Here is an 18927-nt window from a genome sequence, read left to right as displayed (position 1 = left end):
AATTCCTCTCTTTCTGATTGTCTGTTTTCTTCCAATTCCTATGGTCCGATTTTTCGGTATTCGCATGCTAAACAAACGCTGATGTACCGTTCAAATATGACGTCGCAATGATACCTACTTTTGCCCACTGACTAAATTGCTGCGTTTATTTTCTTACATTTTACAGCATCATTTTGTATTTCCTCTCTATCGCCCTCTTGTCTCTCTCTGAATATATTCTTCCCAACCCCCTTCTCTCTCTTTCTCTTTCTCTCTCTCTCTCTCTCCCTCTCTCTCTCTCTCGCTCTCGCTCTCTCTTTCTTTGTCTCTTTCTCTCGCTCGCTTTTACATTTCTTTTTATGCCGACGTAAAAGAAACATTTAACTGCGATGCCGAAATATAAACAACAAACATCTATTTCTCTTCCCCCCCCCCTCCCTCTCTCTCTCTCTCTCTCTCTCTCTCTCTCTCTCTCGCACATATCGCTCGCTCAATCGTTCGCTTTGTACATTTGGTCTAGTAATTATAAATTTTACAAACATAAGATGAAGAGATTGGTGATGTCTATTCCGAAAGCCATTCTTAGTATGTCTTATTCAAAACGCCGTTCTCAACATGACAATACTCCAAAGGTGACTTGAAAAAGTCGTATTTTTTGTTTTACACATTTTTAAAAAAGACGGCATAAAACTGGAATTTTATTTCATACTATTGGTGTAAGAGTTGAAAAGCAGTGGAAGACTTGAACAACAAACGGAAACAGTTCATATGCAGTGAAAATCCTTAACTTCTAAAACTTCTGTTTTTACCTCCCATTATTATTCTAATTTTCGTAATTTTATTAATTCATCTTTATTTACACATTTCTTTAATTGTTTTTTGTTACAACAGTACTTCCATGTTATCGCCCCAAACTAGCATTAATCGCCAGTGAAATCCAGTTTTTTTTTTTTCATTTCAGCCACGACCGCCAGTGTCTGCAATTGTTCAGGGACGGCCGTGGCCATCAGCAATAACAGTAGTTTACTTTTTGCGGGGGGGGCGCACCTTCCACCGGTCAATGCCGGTTAACGGACAATGCTAATATATATATATATATATATATATATATATATATATATATATATATATGTCAAAATTATAGAGCACTAATGAAAATGGAAATTATGATTCAAACTTATAAAAAGGATAAAAATAATGAAGTAAACATTAAAACCTCTATTTTTAACAACAATCAATATTTATCATGTCCTTCTTTTTGCCTTTATAACAGTTTTTATCCGTTTTTGCATATTATTGACCAACTTGTTGCAAGTGGAAAGATTGTATTTTATACAACTCTTCATGAAGTTTGGACTCTAATTCTTTTTGTGATGAACATTTGTGCATTCTGTCTCTTTCCCTTAGATGAGACTACAAAGGTTCAAAGAGATTATGGTCTTAAGAATTGGGGGACCGCTTCATTATTGTAATTCCTTTTATCTCAAACCCACCCGTCGAAACTTTTGCCATATGGCATGGTGGATTGTGTTGTTGGAAGATTACATTACTTAGAATGTTTTCTTCTCTCCTATATTATATTTTGACTGCAGAAATTCCCCTCTCAACCAAAGTACCGTAGGTTTGCAATAACAGATGCCACATACTAATTCATTACGGATAGGCTATTAGCCACTATCTTATGTTGCTTGCGAACACAAATTTAGACACATCGTTATAATAAAATGCTATATTGCATCCTAGTAGCAAAAACATCACAATCGCAATATCTATTCAGGAAGGAGTCTCTATTTTTCTCTATAAATATTTAGTCTTCTCACTTTTACCACTTGACACCGGGACCAATTCTACATACTTTCATTGCACAAAGCGTAACTGTTATTAGCTACATACACATAACATAATCTTTCCATTTCCCGATTCAAAAGTAATAAATGTTCCCTTCTCAAAATTCACCCATTCTGATTGGCTGAGGCCTGGAAATTCTAGTATTATGGAAACAACTACTTCATACAAAAATGAACGCTCCAGAAATTTCCAATACGGCGTCGCTCTCTACATGGGAAAATCTTGCTAAAAAAAACAAATACAAACATATTTACCTCTCATAAACAGAAAATAAAATACTGGTAAGCTTTCACTTATCTACGGACAAAATGCCTACACACCACTACCCCCCCCCCAAAAAAAAAAGCTCTGAAAAATCAACATCTACAGGTATCATTATTTGTTTTTCGACTTTCGAGCGACTTTTCAACCCTTACACGATGCTTTTTTTTTGTCTAATTTTGTTGGGTGGGGGTGTTTGTCATTACATTTTTCTTATTTTTACTACATTTACTATTACTGTGGTCGATTTTAATTACTTATATATTTTCAAATGATTACATAGACTTCAATCATTTTACTTATCGTGTAAGCTGTTTACATCCCAATATTTTATGCGGATAGGTTTAAAACTAAATTACATTGCTTACGGAAACACTTACTTGTTATATATTTGTTTTCTTACCAATTATATTTTCTGTGGGGTATTTCGTTTAATTCTCTTTTCCAGACTCATTATCGAAACTGCACAGACATTACCTTTATACTTTTTTTAGGTAAATGTTTACCTTAGCTCTACCTTAACAATCTTATTTAAAATTACGATTTTTATATGTTTTCGACTGTGCAGAATAAGACAATCTCATTTAAATTTAGCATAGACAAGTAGTTTGGGGGATAAAAAGACCTGTATTAGGCAATGTACTTTAGTGGTCGCCAGATCTGTATGCACACACGATAAACAAGTCTACTTCTCTCCGATAGATTTTGCCACCTTCCAAGTATTTTGTTTGTTTATAGTATTTGCGGGTGGGTATGCTGACAACCAATATTAATGTAAAATTTGGGGCAAATATTTTAACAACCCCCTTCAAAAAATGGTATTTTTATTCCAAACGCCGTTCTTAACATGGCGAGGTTAGGGGTGTCTATTCTGAAAGCTGTTCTTTACATGGGAAGGTCGAAGTGTCTATTCCGAAAACCATTCTTTACATGAGGAGATTAGGGGGGGGTCTATTCCGAGAGCCGTTCTTAACATTCAGAGATTGGGGGTGTCTATTCCGAAAGCCGTTCTTAACACGAGGAGGTTGGGAGTTGGCCACCAACAATAACCGTAGTTTAATTTTTTTAGGAAGGGGCACGCTTCCACCGGCCAACGCTGGTTAACGGGTCCTTCTAATATGTATATATATATATATATATATATATATATATATATATATATATATATATATATATATATATATATATATATATATAAGTTGAACATTTGGAATGTACGAGTTAAATGAACTGAATTTCCCAAAAGCATACCTTTCAACTGCTGCCCTACATGCATCAGGTTCATCTATCCAAAAGTAATTGCTACGACGTCATAATACTTTATGCATTAGTGTCACGCTAGAATGAGAGCTGTCTATTTATATAATAATGCTTGCAGATCGTCTGATTATTTCAAGTGACATTTCAAAGTTGACAACCATCGACTGACAAACTTGCACGATTCGATTCATAAAAAAAAACTTAACTTTATTCGGTATATAAAATAATCACCAACAATATATATATATATATATATATATATATATATATATATATATATATATATATATATATATATTAGCAGGACCTGTTAACCAGCGTTGGCCGGTGGAAGCATGCCCCCTCCTAAAAAATTAAACTAGGGCTATTGTTGGTGGCCAACTCCCAACCTCCTCGTGTTAAGAACGGCTTTCGGAATAGACACCCCCAATCTCTTAATGTTAAGTAAATGGTAGTTTGCTTCAAAAAGAAAACAAGAGTATATTCAAGATGGCGGAAGAAAACAGGGCTTTTTTTTCTTTTTTTTTTTGTAAAGTGGAGGTATTTTCATTCCAGGTCCCTGCTTCCCCAACTGTACTGACCTGCAGAAGTTCAAGAAGTTCAAGTGTAACGTGAACCGACATCTTGCTGCCCAATCCCTACATAGTGCCCCAGTAGTTGCTGCCCCTGATAGTAGCCCCCTACACCAAAGTGGCAATGTGCCTTGTTTGGGATGAAAATGTAATAAAAAAAGAAGAAAGAAAACAAGAGTATATTCAAGATGGCGGAAGAGAACAGGCCTTTTTTTTCTTTTTTTTTTTTTTGAAAAGTGGAGGTATTTTCTCCCGAAATTAATCAAAGTTTCAAACCACCAACGGACTTTATATACACCGGACATACAACAACTTTGTGTCAAAGTAATTATACAATGAGGTGAGGAATGACAAATGAATAAATACTTAGACATTTCTCTACTCAAACATACCCGTCTATTTGTTTGTTTTTCTTGTCTTTACTCCCATGATTCCGGTCCTTTCCGCATTTCTTTTGACTTTTAAAACTTCCATATATATATATATATATATATATATATATATATATATAATCAAAACGAACAACAATATTTTTCACTAAATGAACCAATTTTTATTAAATTTTCAGTATTTATTAAGTAATGATCACGGAATATAATGAACCCATTATTATTTTGTAAATCTATCATTTTCTGTAAACAAAAAGTAGTGTACTATAGTTTAAATACAAAAAGAAATCGCATGAATTTGATTTTGCTATTTTTATGAAAATAAAGCATCGTAGATTGTAAGAATTAAAAGAATTATATTTTCATGAACATTACGAAAAGGCTCCTAAATTCTATGTTAATAATATCGTTATAACTCGAAGAAAAATTAATTTTATCGAACTATCATCGAATTAAGCATTGTTTACTCAATATTTTCCAGTTTTCAGTTTCTTTATTAAAACTAGAGCTCTTCCACATGCGAGCTCTCCGCTCCATCCTGGGAATCAAATGGAAGAATCGCATCACCAATCTGAAGGTCCTTGACAAAGCTAAGTCCACCAGTATAGAGGTCACCATCATCAGGACCCAACTTCGTTGGGTTGGACACGTGATTCGAATGGACGCATGTCGGATGCCTAAATGCCTGATGTACGGAGAGCTCCAGGCCGGCAAAAGAAACCAAGATCGACCAAAACTGCGGTATAAAGACACTGTTAAAGCCAATCTGCAATGGTATCGTATCAAACCGGCGGACCTAGAGGGACATGCTATAGACAGACCAAAAAGGCGAGACTCAACTCACAAGGCTGTTGCCAACTTTGAAGAGGCTCGTAGCCAGAAACACACTGCTGCCAAAGAGAGACACCACAGAGCAGCTTCAGCGGTGATCAACACAACTGACTTCCAGTGCCCCCAATGTTCTAAACTATGTGTCTCTAGCCTGGGCCAGCAGAGCCACCTCCGTGTGCACAGATGAGATGCAGAACACAAACGTCATCATCGGATCCGATGGACAACCACCACTCAATATTTTTACAAATAAAAAAATAATAAGGTAACATTTTTAGCGTAAATTTTACACGTTATCTTTCAATTTAACACTGTAATTTTTAATACGTAAATATGTATTCTTTCCTTTTAAAAATTAAACACGTTATCTTTCAATGCTATTCTTTCACGTACGAACATTTGACACTGTAATTTTTAATACGTAAATATGTATGCTTTCCTTTTAAAGATTAAACACGTTATCTTTCAATACTATTCTTTCACATACGAACATTTGGCACTGTAATTTTTTCATACGTAAATATGTATTCTTTTCTTTTTAAAGATTAAACACGTTATCTTTCAATGCTATTCTTTCACGTACGAACATTTGACACTCTAATTTTTAATACGTAAATATGTATTCTTTTCTTTTTAAAGATTAAACACGTTATCTTTCAATACTATTCTTTCACATACGAACATTTGGCACTGTAATTTTTTCATACGTAAATATGTATTCTTTTCTTTTTAAAGATTAAACACGTTATCTTTCAATGCTATTCTTTCACGTACGAACATTTGACACTCTAATTTTTAATACGTAAATATGTATTCTTTTCTTTTTAAAGATTAAACACGTTATCTTTCAATACTATTCTTTCACGTACGAACATTTGACACTGTAATTTTTAATACGTAAATATGTATTCTTTTCTTTTTAAAGATTAAACACGTTATCTTTCAATGCTATTCTTTCATGCACGAATATTTGACACTGTGATTTTTAATACGTAAATATGTATTCTTTCCTTTTAAAGATTAAACACGTTATCTTTCAATGCTATTCTTTCACGTACGAATATTTGACACTGTATTTTTTTCATACGTAAATATGTATTCTTTCCTTTTAAAGATTAAACACGTTATCTTTCAATACTATTCTTTCACGTACGAACATTTGACACTGTAATTTTTAATACGTAAATATGTATGCTTTTCTTTTTAAAGATTAAACACGTTATCTTTCAATGCTATTCTTTCACGTACGAACATTTGGCACTGTAATTTTTTCATACGTAAATATGTATTCTTTTCCTTTTAAAGATTAAACACGTTATCTTTCAATGCTATTCTTTCACGCACGAACATTTGACACTGTAATTTTTAATACGTAAATATGTATGCTTTCCTTTTAAAGATTAAACACGTTATCTTTCAATACTATTCTTTCACGTACGAACATTTGACACTCTAATTTTTAATACGTAAATATGTATTCTTTCCTTTTAAAGATTAAACACGTTATCTTTCAATACTATTCTTTCACGTACGAACATTTGGCACTGTAATTTTTAATACGTAAATATGTATTCTTTTCTTTTTAAAGATTAAACACGTTATCTTTCAATACTATTCTTTCACGTACGAACATTTGACACTGTAATTTTTAATACGTAAATATGTATTCTTTCCTTTTAAAGATTAAACATGTTATCTTTCAATACTATTCTTTCACGTACGAACATTTGACACTCTAATTTTTAATACGTAAATATGTATTCTTTCCTTTTAAAGATTAAACACGTTATCTTTCAATACTATTCTTTCACGTACGAACATTTGACACTCTAATTTTTAATACGTAAATATGTATTCTTTCCTTTTAAAGATTAAACACGTTATCTTTCAATACTATTCTTTCACGTACGAACATTTGACACTCTAATTTTTAATACGTAAATATGTATTCTTTCCTTTTAAAGATTAAACACGTTATCTTTCAATACTATTCTTTCACGTACGAACATTTGACACTCTAATTTTTAATACGTAAATATGTATTCTTTCCTTTTAAAGATTAAACACGTTATCTTTCAATACTATTCTTTCACGTACGAACATTTGACACTCTAATTTTTAATACGTAAATATGTATTCTTTCCTTTTAAAGATTAAACACGTTATCTTTCAATACTATTCTTTCACGTACGAACATTTTACACTCTAATTTTTAATACGTAAATATGTATTCTTTCCTTTTAAAGATTAAACACGTTATCTTTCAATACTATTCTTTCATGCACGAACATTTGACACTGTAACTTTTTATACGTAAATATGTATTCTTTTCTTTTTAAAGATTAAACACGTTATCTTTCAATGCTATTCTTTCACGTACGAACATTTGACACTGTAATTTTTAATACGTAAATATGTATGCTTTTCTTTTTAAAGATAAAACACGTTATCTTTCAATGCTATTCTTTCACGTACGAACATTTGACACTGTAATTTTTAATACGTAAATATGTATTCTTTCCTTTTAAAGATTAAACACGTTATCTTTCAATGCTATTCTTTCACGTACGAACATTTGACACTGTAATTTTTAATACGTAAATATGTATTCTTTCCTTTTAAAGATTAAACACGTTATCTTTCAATACTATTCTTTCACGTACGAACATTTTACACTCTAATTTTTAATACGTAAATATGTATTCTTTCCTTTTAAAGATTAAACACGTTATCTTTCAATACTATTCTTTCACGTACGAATATTTGACACTGTAATTTTTAATACGTAAATATGTATTCTTTCCTTTAAAGATTAAACACGTTATCTTTCAATACTATTCTTTCACGTACGAACATTTGACACTGTAATTTTTAATACGTAAATATGTATTCTTTCCTTTTAAAGATTAAACACGTTATCTTTCAATACTATTCTTTCACGTACGAACATTTGACACTGTAATTTTTAATACGTAAATATGTATTCTTTTCCTTTTAAAGATTAAACACGTTATCTTTCAATACTATTCTTTCACGTACGAACATTTGACACTGTAATTTTTAATACGTAAATATGTATTCTTTTCCTTTTAAAGATTAAACACGTTATCTTTCAATGCTATTCTTTCATGCACGAACATTTGACACTGTAATTTTTAATTCGTAAATATGTATTCTTTTCCTTTTAAAGATTAAACACGTTATCTTTCAATACTATTCTTTCATGCACGAACATTTGACACTCTAATTTTTAATACGTAAATATGTATTCTTTTCTTTTTAAAGATTAAACACGTTATCTTTCAATACTATTCTTTCACGTACGAATATTTGACACTGTAATTTTTAATACGTAAATATGTATTCTTTTCCTTTTAAAGATTAAACACGTTATCTTTCAATACTATTCTTTCATACACGAACATTTGACACTGTAATTTTTAATACGTAAATATGTATTCTTTTCCTTTTAAAGATTAAACACGTTATCTTTCAATACTATTCTTTCACGTACGAACATTTGACACTGTAATTTTTAATACGTAAATATGTATTCTTTTCTTTTTAAAGATTAAACACGTTATCTTTCAATACTATTCTTTCACGTACGAACATTTGACACTGTAATTTTTAATACGTAAATATGTATTCTTTTCCTTTTAAAGATTAAACACGTTATCTTTCAATACTATTCTTTCACGTACGAACATTTGACACTGTAATTTTTAATACGTAAATATGTATTCTTTTCCTTTTAAAGATTAAACACGTTATCTTTCAATGCTATTCTTTCATGCACGAACATTTGACACTGTAATTTTTAATACGTAAATATGTATTCTTTTCTTTTTAAAGATTAAACACGTTATCTTTCAATGCTATTCTTTCACGTACGAACATTTGACACTGTAATTTTTAATACGTAAATATGTATTCTTTTCTTTTTAAAGATTAAACACGTTATCTTTCAATACTATTCTTTCACGTACGAACATTTGACACTCTAATTTTTAATACGTAAATATGTATTCTTTCCTTTTAAAGATTAAACACGTTATCTTTCAATACTATTCTTTCACGTACGAATATTTGACACTGTAATTTTTAATACGTAAATATGTATTCTTTCCTTTTAAAGATTAAACACGTTATCTTTCAATACTATTCTTTCACGTACGAACATTTGACACTGTAATTTTTAATACGTAAATATGTATTCTTTCCTTTTAAAGATTAAACACGTTATCTTTCAATGCTATTCTTTCATGCACGAACATTTGACACTGTAATTTTTAATACGTAAATATGTATTCTTTTCTTTTTAAAGATTAAACACGTTATCTTTCAATACTATTCTTTCACGTACGAACATTTGACACTGTAATTTTTAATACGTAAATATGTATTCTTTTCCTTTTAAAGATTAAACACGTTATCTTTCAATACTATTCTTTCATGCACGAACATTTGACGCTGTAATTTTTAATACGTAAATATGTATTCTTTTCTTTTTAAAGATTAAACACGTTATCTTTCAATGCTATTCTTTCATGCACGAACATTTGACACTGTAATTTTTAATACGTAAATATGTATTCTTTTCTTTTTAAAGATTAAACACGTTATCTTTCAATACTATTCTTTCATGCACGAACATTTGACACTGTAATTTTTAATACGTAACTATGTATTCTTTTCCTTTTAAAGATTAAACACGTTATCTTTCAATACTATTCTTTCATGCACGAACATTTGACACTGTAATTTTTAATACGTAAATATGTATTCTTTTCCTTTTAAAGATTAAACACGTTATCTTTCAATGCTATTCTTTCATGCACGAACATTTGACACTGTAATTTTTAATACGTAAATATGTATTCTTTTCTTTTTAAAGATTAAACACGTTATCTTTCAATACTATTCTTTCATGCACGAACATTTGACACTGTAATTTTTAATACGTAAATATGTATTCTTTTCCTTTTAAAGATTAAAGACGTTATCTTTCAATACTATTCTTTCATGCACGAACATTTGACACTGTAATTTTTAATACGTAAATATGTATTCTTTTCCTTTTAAAGATTAAACACGTTATCTTTCAATGCTATTCTTTCATGCACGAACATTTGACACTGTAATTTTTAATACGTAAATATGTATTCTTTTCTTTTTAAAGATTAAACACGTTATCTTTCAATACTATTCTTTCATGCACGAACATTTGACACTGTAATTTTTAATACGTAAATATGTATTCTTTTCCTTTTAAAGATTAAACACGTTATCTTTCAATACTATTCTTTCATGCACGAACATTTGACACTGTAATTTTTAATACGTAAATATGTATTCTTTTCCTTTTAAAGATTAAACACGTTATCTTTCAATACTATTCTTTCATGCACGAACATTTGACACTGTAATTTTTAATACGTAAATATGTATTCTTTTCCTTTTAAAGATTAAACACGTTATCTTTCAATGCTATTCTTTCATGCACGAACATTTGACACTGTAATTTTTAATACGTAAATATGTATTCTTTTCTTTTTAAAGATTAAACACGTTATCTTTCAATACTATTCTTTCACGTACGAACATTTGACACTGTAATTTTTAATACGTAAATATGTATTCTTTTCCTTTTAAAGATTAAACACGTTATCTTTCAATACTATTCTTTCATGCACGAACATTTGACACTGTAATTTTTAATACGTAAATATGTATTCTTTTCTTTTTAAAGATTAAACACGTTATCTTTCAATGCTATTCTTTCATGCACGAACATTTGACACTGTAATTTTTAATACGTAAATATGTATTCTTTTCCTTTTAAAGATTAAACACGTTATCTTTCAATACTATTCTTTCATGCACGAACATTTGACACTGTAATTTTTAATACGTAAATATGTATTCTTTTCTTTTTAAAGATTAAACACGTTATCTTTCAATACTATTCTTTCATGCACGAACATTTGACACTGTAATTTTTAATACGTAAATATGTATTCTTTTCTTTTTAAAGATTAAACACGTTATCTTTCAATGCTATTCTTTCATGCACGAACATTTGACACTGTAATTTTTAATACGTAAATATGTATTCTTTTCCTTTTAAAGATTAAACACGTTATCTTTCAATACTATTCTTTCACGTACGAACATTTGACACTGTAATTTTTAATACGTAAATATGTATTCTTTTCCTTTTAAAGATTAAACACGTTATCTTTCAATACTATTCTTTCATACACGAACATTTGACACTGTAATTTTTAATACGTAAATATGTATTCTTTTCCTTTTAAAGATTAAACACGTTATCTTTCAATGCTATTCTTTCATGCACGAACATTTGACACTGTAATTTTTAATACGTAAATATGTATTCTTTTCTTTTTAAAGATTAAACACGTTATCTTTCAATACTATTCTTTCACGTACGAACATTTGACACTGTAATTTTTAATACGTAAATATGTATTCTTTTCTTTTTAAAGATTAAACACGTTATCTTTCAATACTATTCTTTCACGTACGAACATTTGACACTGTAATTTTTAATACGTAAATATGTATGCTTTCCTTTTAAATATTAAACATGTTATCTTTCAAACACAAGCAAAATTGAAACGTAAACTAAAAAAAATTATTATGAAATACTTTTTTAGAAAGCTAAGGGGTCCGGTTTTTTTTCAGTTATTTTTGCCGGTACTTATCGTTCCGATTTTGTAACTCGACACAAGTTCTCTTTTCGAACTAAATAAAAGCTTTAGATTCGTTCAAACAGAAAACTTTAAACAGGTAGGTAGAAGAGTAATATATCTTGCTTTTAGTAACATTAATTTGTTATATATTTGAATTTTTGGCCTTTTATTCTCGTTTGTTGGCGTCTCTTCTAAATCCCCGAAAACGGTTGTCATTAGACTTTATCTACTTCCGGTTGTTTTCTTGGGATACATGACCAGATTCACAGGACCAAACACAGCAGGTTATATAATTTAATGTTTGGGTCATCTAAATATTACGGAGGGCCGTGTCTTAACCCACTCGACTAGCAGTGAAACCTGACCATTTCATTGTGGAGGTCAACAATCTGACAAATTCTTCCCAATCGATTACATTTCCATCAACGTTATCTATTTCCTAGACTATATATACATTCAGAAATTTAAATGTAATGTAAAAAAATATCTTACCGATCAACTCCTCACCGAAGCTGCTCCTCCTCAAATCTGAGCTCTGTTACAGTAGATTCTGACACTTTAGTGACAATATACCTTGTTTTAAGTGAACACGCGTAAGCAAAATAATAACACACAAAAAGAACATACGCACATACCAATTAGCCAGCCAACGGTTTTAAGGTGAAATTTGAATTTGAAATAATCACACGACGTGTTTAAACATTCATTTATTTTTAGGGGATTTCTCATTCTGAAAAGCACGAATCGCTCTCTCAAAATAAATTATGGTTGTTCTTCGGAACAATGTGTGCCACGCTTCAGAGACCTACTTGATCGTAGGTGTCATATCAGAGTTCTACATCTTCGAGATTAATTGCTCAAGTTTGAGACTCTAATCTACCTTACTATTTCACTCATAGCTGGAGGGAAAACATCTGGATGATATCAGTGAATGTGAAGCAATTCCCCCGAAGCGTCGGTAACCCTAACCACTACCACTGCATCGGATACGCACAGACACACATATTTGTTTCATTAAAGGGGAGATAACCATGATGAAAACACAACAGTTGCTATCAAGCAAAGTTCTTCCCCTAGAAAGTGAACAATCTTGAAAGCTTAATGTAACGTAAGCATATATACGGTATATTTCTCATATTTGCAAATGGCTCGATGGTCGAAACGATTACAATGTCAGATCTGAACAAAGGTAAAAGTAATGTTATTGGAAGGTCTGTTCTACTTAGACACATTGATCATTCTTAATGAACACAAAACAAACTTATAGCTAAGCACAAATATTAATTAAACACACACACACACAAACACAGAGACTACACACACACACACACACACACATATATACATATAAATATGTATATATATATATATACAGAGAGAGAGAGAGAGAGAAAGAGAGAGAGAGAAAGAAAGATACACACACAGACAGAGACAGAGACAGAGATTTAAATACAATATTAAAATATGCGAAATTTCTCGGCAGCTTTTTCGGCTATCATCTCTTCAGGAAAAAAATTCACAGAAGCAAAACAATATTATTGGCGAAAATGAATAGCACTAAGGGGAATTCAGATGTGCCAAGAATAAAAAAAAACGATTAAAAGAAAGATTATAATCTGTATATATGGCGTTTAAAAGTGACTAAATATTAGCACAATGATGGAAAAAAACGAAGGAAAAAGGGGGGGGGGTCAAAGTTCCCCAAAGAAATAACGCGTTGTTTCCCCTTAGTGCTCTTCATTTTCGCGAATAATATTGTATTGCTTGCTATCGATTTTTTTCTGAAGAGATGATAGCCGAAAGGGCTCTCGAGAAATTTCCGCATATTTTATTTAAATCTATACATAAGTTTGTTTTACGTCCAAAAAAAAAATATATATATATATATATATATATATATATATATAAGTTATGAAACATCGCTCATGGCAATTAAGCTACATAGAGGCGTCTGCGTTTCATCCCCTCAGAAAATTGTCGGGCGAAAATGCCAAAATACATATAATTCATATTACCGGTTGTTTTTATATACACACGTGGTGCTTAGTCTAGTAAGCTAACCAATCAGGGCTTTGTTATTCCTTCAAACGTGTTTATGTCTTCATAGTAGAGCTTCTTTTAAACTTAGGTTTGGCTAGATATAATTTTTTCGTCTGTGGAGAAGTTGACTTACCTTGAAATTCTGATCCGGAACATTAGTCAATATCTACAATATCTGACGTTCTACTTGCATGTTGTTTGTAAATAGACGAAATATCCATCGCTTAACAACAGAATCTGTATTTTTTTTTTCATGTTTAACGATATTTGTACCAGAAAGGGTTCATTTTTTTTTCTATGGTCAATTCTTTCTTCGTTCAAAATTATATTGAAGGATAATGAAATACCGGAATTTAAAACAATATCCTAGTTTATTCGTGAAATTAAATTAATAATAATCTATAATATAAATCTCGCCTGTCTGTTTAAATGTATGTATGTATGTATGTATGTATGTATGTATGTATGTATGGTCAGGTCATGTCATATGCTACGGGTACCATGTAACCCAGTACTACCTGCCTCATGGTCGGGTCACCGGCGACTAAACTGGTTCCCCCACCAGACTTGCTTGGTGAGGAGGGTGGCTAGTCTCCCCGAAGGATTAAAAACAAGACATTTCAAAGGGCGAATGAACCCTTTTTCGGGGTCAACGGCTAACTAGCACCGTGTATATTTGTGTGTATGTATATATGTGTTGGGGTGGAGAGGGCTCCCGTAAGCCGTGGTGAAGGCAACCTTTCTAGGAGAAGCAAATCTCTAGTTTAAAAAGCCATAAAGCGGGAGACCAGTACTCGCATGAAGCTGGTCTGCAGTTTGATTTGTTGCTGGCTATCTTGCTCTTGCTTGTTGCTGGATCTCAACATTTTGAACCGAGAGAGAGACTTAGTACAAAGCTAAGACTCTGTAACATCATCTTTGTATAGATACTTCCTCAGGCATTTAGGCTCATGGACTTTAAGTGTCTGAGGGAGTGGCACTCGTCTGACAAGACGTTGCAATCATCATGTATGTATGTATGTATGTATGTCTCGCAAAAACTTTCGAAAGAGGCGACGGATTTTCACGAGATTGGTATCATTTTCGAAGCTCGACCCTTTGGGTGACAAATATCGAAAAATTGGCTTAAAACATTAATTCCTTCACCATCAATTGGGTACTTTTCTGCAGGGGGAGTCGCTTTTTACGCCGATATTTTCGAAAGTTGTCGCTTTATTTCGATTGTCTAGCTTTCATTTGAACCCACGCCACTTCCGGTTTGACGATAAGAGCAGCAGTTCACGAGTCACTTTTTTTTCACGTTTCCTCCTTCGCGGTACAGGTTCGAGCCTGCCTGCCTACCTAGTAACACGTTTTTTTTTTTGCTCAACACACACCTTAAAACCCCCGGGCAACGCCGGACATCCAGGCTAGTATATAATATACATCTCACCTTTCTGTTTAAACGTATGTATGTATGTCACGCAAAAACTTTTGATCGGTGTTATTTTCAAGCTTGACCCTTCGGACGAAAAATATAACAAAATTGGCTAAATACATTAATTTCTTTACTCTACAAAGAGGAGTCGATTTTTTCGCTGATATTTTTTAAGTCGTCCCCTCTTTTCGATTGACTGGCCTTCCGGTTAGGCTAGGTATATATAAATGTACATATAGTAAGTTATGAAAATATATTTATGGCAATAAAACTCTACATAGGCTCCTGCGTTTCATACCCGTAGAAAATCATCAGGTTAAAATGCATGGAATTTGTGTAACCGAATGTGTTTATATATACACGTGGTGTCTAGTCATGCTAGCTTAACTATCAGATTGTTTGTTATTTCCTCCTACGGGTGAATGTTTCCACTGGCCAATGGCAAGGCTTCTTTTAAAGTAATCTTCGTCCGAACATATACGTACATACAGAGAGAACAAACAGAATTACTGGGACAAAAAATAAAATTTCCTCAGTCTGTAAGGATTTCTCCATAACTAAATGATGAGATTTGGTGTTGTGTTAGAACCGGAATTACAATATAATGAGAAGATTATTTTTGTGAAAATATCAGAAATATTCGGGCGAAAATAAAATGCGCCTTAATGTCAAATGATGAGAGACAAACAGTTAGTATACTTGTAGAATCGAAAGTTTAACGTTGATTTTGTTTTGTAAATTTTAAAAAAGAAAAAAAAGCACGTACAACTAAACATTTTATCACAACGTTCTGAAGCAATCACAGAACATGCAGGTCTGCAGTGCGAAGGAATTACTTGTACTAAATCTTGAAAGTTAAGTCGCAGGTTTGCAGAAATGATTTAGAGGTTGAAGTTATTGAAATTAAAGGAAATGTATATACTGTTTATGGAGAATTGCATACATTATGCCAAATGACATGAGAGGTTTGAAAAATACGTCATTCTTTGAGGATCAAAATGAACCGACTATCAACAATCATAATTGTATGGATGAGTGTAAGTGCAAGAATATTTCAGTATATTATAGACAACGTTTATATAAGTAAACGGTTTTATAAATGTTTAAAAAATTCAATACTTATTAAATCATAATAATTGTTTCGTCAATGCACTAAATGTACATGTGGTAACGGCGTTGCAATAGTTTATGGTTGGGTAACTCTGTTATATCTTTTTCATAGTCTGTTGGTCTTACATGATTCCAGGATAAAACTTCATCTGGTTTTGTGTAGTATCCAGCTTAATGCTGTTACTTGAGGCAGCTACTTGTCGAAGGCGCACTATTCCTCATATAAGCCAATGTGGGTTAGCCATACTGAGTGGTCTTATTTGGGCTCTGAATACCATGTTATCTTGAATATTTGGTCAGGATTATTTGTAAAAGGAAAGGATCCTCATGCCAGGTTATCCTAATAAACCCATGCACAGAGGCACTTAACACATTCGAGGATAAGTGTGTGTATAAGTGTGTAATTAATTGCAGGTATGAGTCCAGTAACCATAATATGACCTTCACATACAAAATATATGCAGTAACATATACGAAAATTAGACTGCGTTTATCAAACTGCAAAATGGTGGGATTTTTTTTTTAAATGGCCCCATAAAAACTATTATTGAGAAGATACCCGTATCATTATAATAATTATTAAGGGAAGAAAAATGAGTAAGTGATGGGACGATTCCAATATTTTTCCAGATTCCGATATAATAACCGATTCTGATTCCGATTCCGATATTTTATAAATCTCTAAATATTTTACTATGAAGTTGTTGTTTTTTCCTGATTACCCTAAAAACACATGTTAAATGTGCACATATTATCTGAAATGTAAAAGCATACCTGTTTTAGTTTTACTGGTAATTTAAAATTAATAAATATTGATTATTTTATTATAACTACCAGCAGTGAAAGATTTTGTTTTAAACAAAATCAAAGAAAAAAGGCAATCAAAGGAATCGTTTTTGGTATCGGAAAATATGCACATTTTTTTTTCGATTCCGATACCCCCAAAAGTTCCTATTTTTCCGATTCCCGATTCTGATTCCTATTAATCGTCCCAATACTATGTATGTATGTATGTAGGTATGTATATCTCGGCTTATTTCGGCATTGTTCCCAGTCGTCCTGAACGTCCACTTGTCACTGTTATTCAACAATATGACTCAGGAGAGGTGTGGTTGGAGATTGCGCTATTCTTGCCACAAAAATTTCACCTGCCGGAACCCTTACCGTGGGTATCCATAGACTGTCAAGACTGAACGAAGCCTTTTTTAATGTATGTATGTATGTATGTATGTATGTATGTATGTATGTATGTATGTATGTATGTATGTAACGATGATTACCAATTATAGAACGTGAACATGATGAAAGTGCATGTTATAATATATATGCGTATGTATTATGTGTGCGGGAGTTGGTGTGTGTTTTGTAAGGTTGTGCGTAGGTGTTAGAAAAGTTAGTAATCTGTGTCCTTTCTGAAGCAATTGTATTTTTAATGCAATGTATTTCTGCACATGAAATATCTCCATTTTCAATGACATTTTAAAGGTTATTATTTTATTTGAGATTTAGTTTTTATTCGTTTAGGAGATGAAGTCCTCATTCAAGTGGAAACATGAAATAAACGTTCAGAAAGGTAATATTCGGCCAATATTTGACAAAAGAAAGTATAATTAAGATTACGAGATGAAAGTAATGAACGTAGAAAATGTTACAATTTTCATAACATCATGTTCAATATACATGAATAATAAAAACAAGAAGAACAAGAACAAGAACAACAACAACACCAATAATAATAATAATAATAATAATAATAATAATAATAATAATAATAATAATAATAATAATAACCTGGAAATTGTAACTTTTAAAAAAGCAAAAATTGTAATGTCGTCATCGACTGGCGCAACTACCAAATGGCCGTGAAAGGGTCAAAGAAAACTTAAAGCTCGTGGAGAGAAAGCACTACCCAGACCTCCATTAAATGAGTGCAAAATTCCAGTGAAAACCGATAGCAATTGCCAGCGATAAGTCAATTGTAAACATCTGTTGAGATAACACAAACTAATTTACAAAATTTATCGAACGAGACGGAGAGTACTAGAAATTTGGGTAGACTTGTTGTCACCCAGACTCCAGGGAACACCACCGGTTGAAGTCAGTAAGTAATCTCTGATGATGACATGTGGGAGAACCCATAGTGTATACAAATAATAATAATAATAATAATAATAATAATAATAATAATAATAATAATAATAATAATAATAATAATAATAATAAAGAGTGATAGCCGAAAAGGTTCAAGGAGGATGGAAAGGTCGAGGAGAGAGCACTGACCAGACCTCCGCTGGACAAGTGCGAAAGGAACTGGAACCTTGTAGGGGGGGCTTATTGCTACTCAAATTCCAGTAGAGACCAATGGTCGATGCCAGCGAGAAATCAATGGTAAGCGGCTGTTGTGATAACGCAAATTCATTTTCAAATGTTATCCAAAGAGGTAGAGAGTACTGGAAATCTGGTGAGACTTGTGGTCACTTAGTTTCCAGGGAACACCACAG

General features: G+C 31.9%; 2 protein-coding genes across 3 annotated transcripts in view; one reads left to right on the top strand and one right to left on the bottom strand.

The window, feature by feature from the left end:
* Window positions 1-18927, bottom strand: part of LOC145279759 (chitotriosidase-1-like) — a 271718-nt gene that overhangs the window by 250172 nt on the left and 2619 nt on the right. The gene's annotated exons all lie outside the window — the stretch shown is intronic.
* Window positions 4796-18927, top strand: part of LOC145279760 (uncharacterized) — a 58676-nt gene continuing 44544 nt past the window's right edge. Inside the window, exon 1 of one of the 2 annotated variants that reach the window (XM_080131068.1) lies at window positions 4796-5405. In XM_080131068.1, the coding sequence (XP_079987194.1) occupies window positions 4827-5327 (501 nt within the window). In that variant the 5' untranslated portion in view covers window positions 4796-4826 and the 3' untranslated portion in view covers window positions 5328-5405. The remainder of the gene's footprint in view (window positions 5406-18927) is intronic. The other variant, XM_080131067.1, reaches the window with a different exon arrangement.

The sequence above is a fragment of the Euprymna scolopes genome, chromosome 7, assembly GCF_053919585.1.
Source record: "Euprymna scolopes isolate OS-2025 chromosome 7, ASM5391958v1, whole genome shotgun sequence".
In the NCBI taxonomy this organism is placed as follows: Eukaryota; Metazoa; Mollusca; class Cephalopoda; order Sepiida; family Sepiolidae; genus Euprymna; species Euprymna scolopes.
Note: the sequence above shows the minus strand (reverse complement) of the source record. Positions and strands in the feature narration are given on the sequence as shown.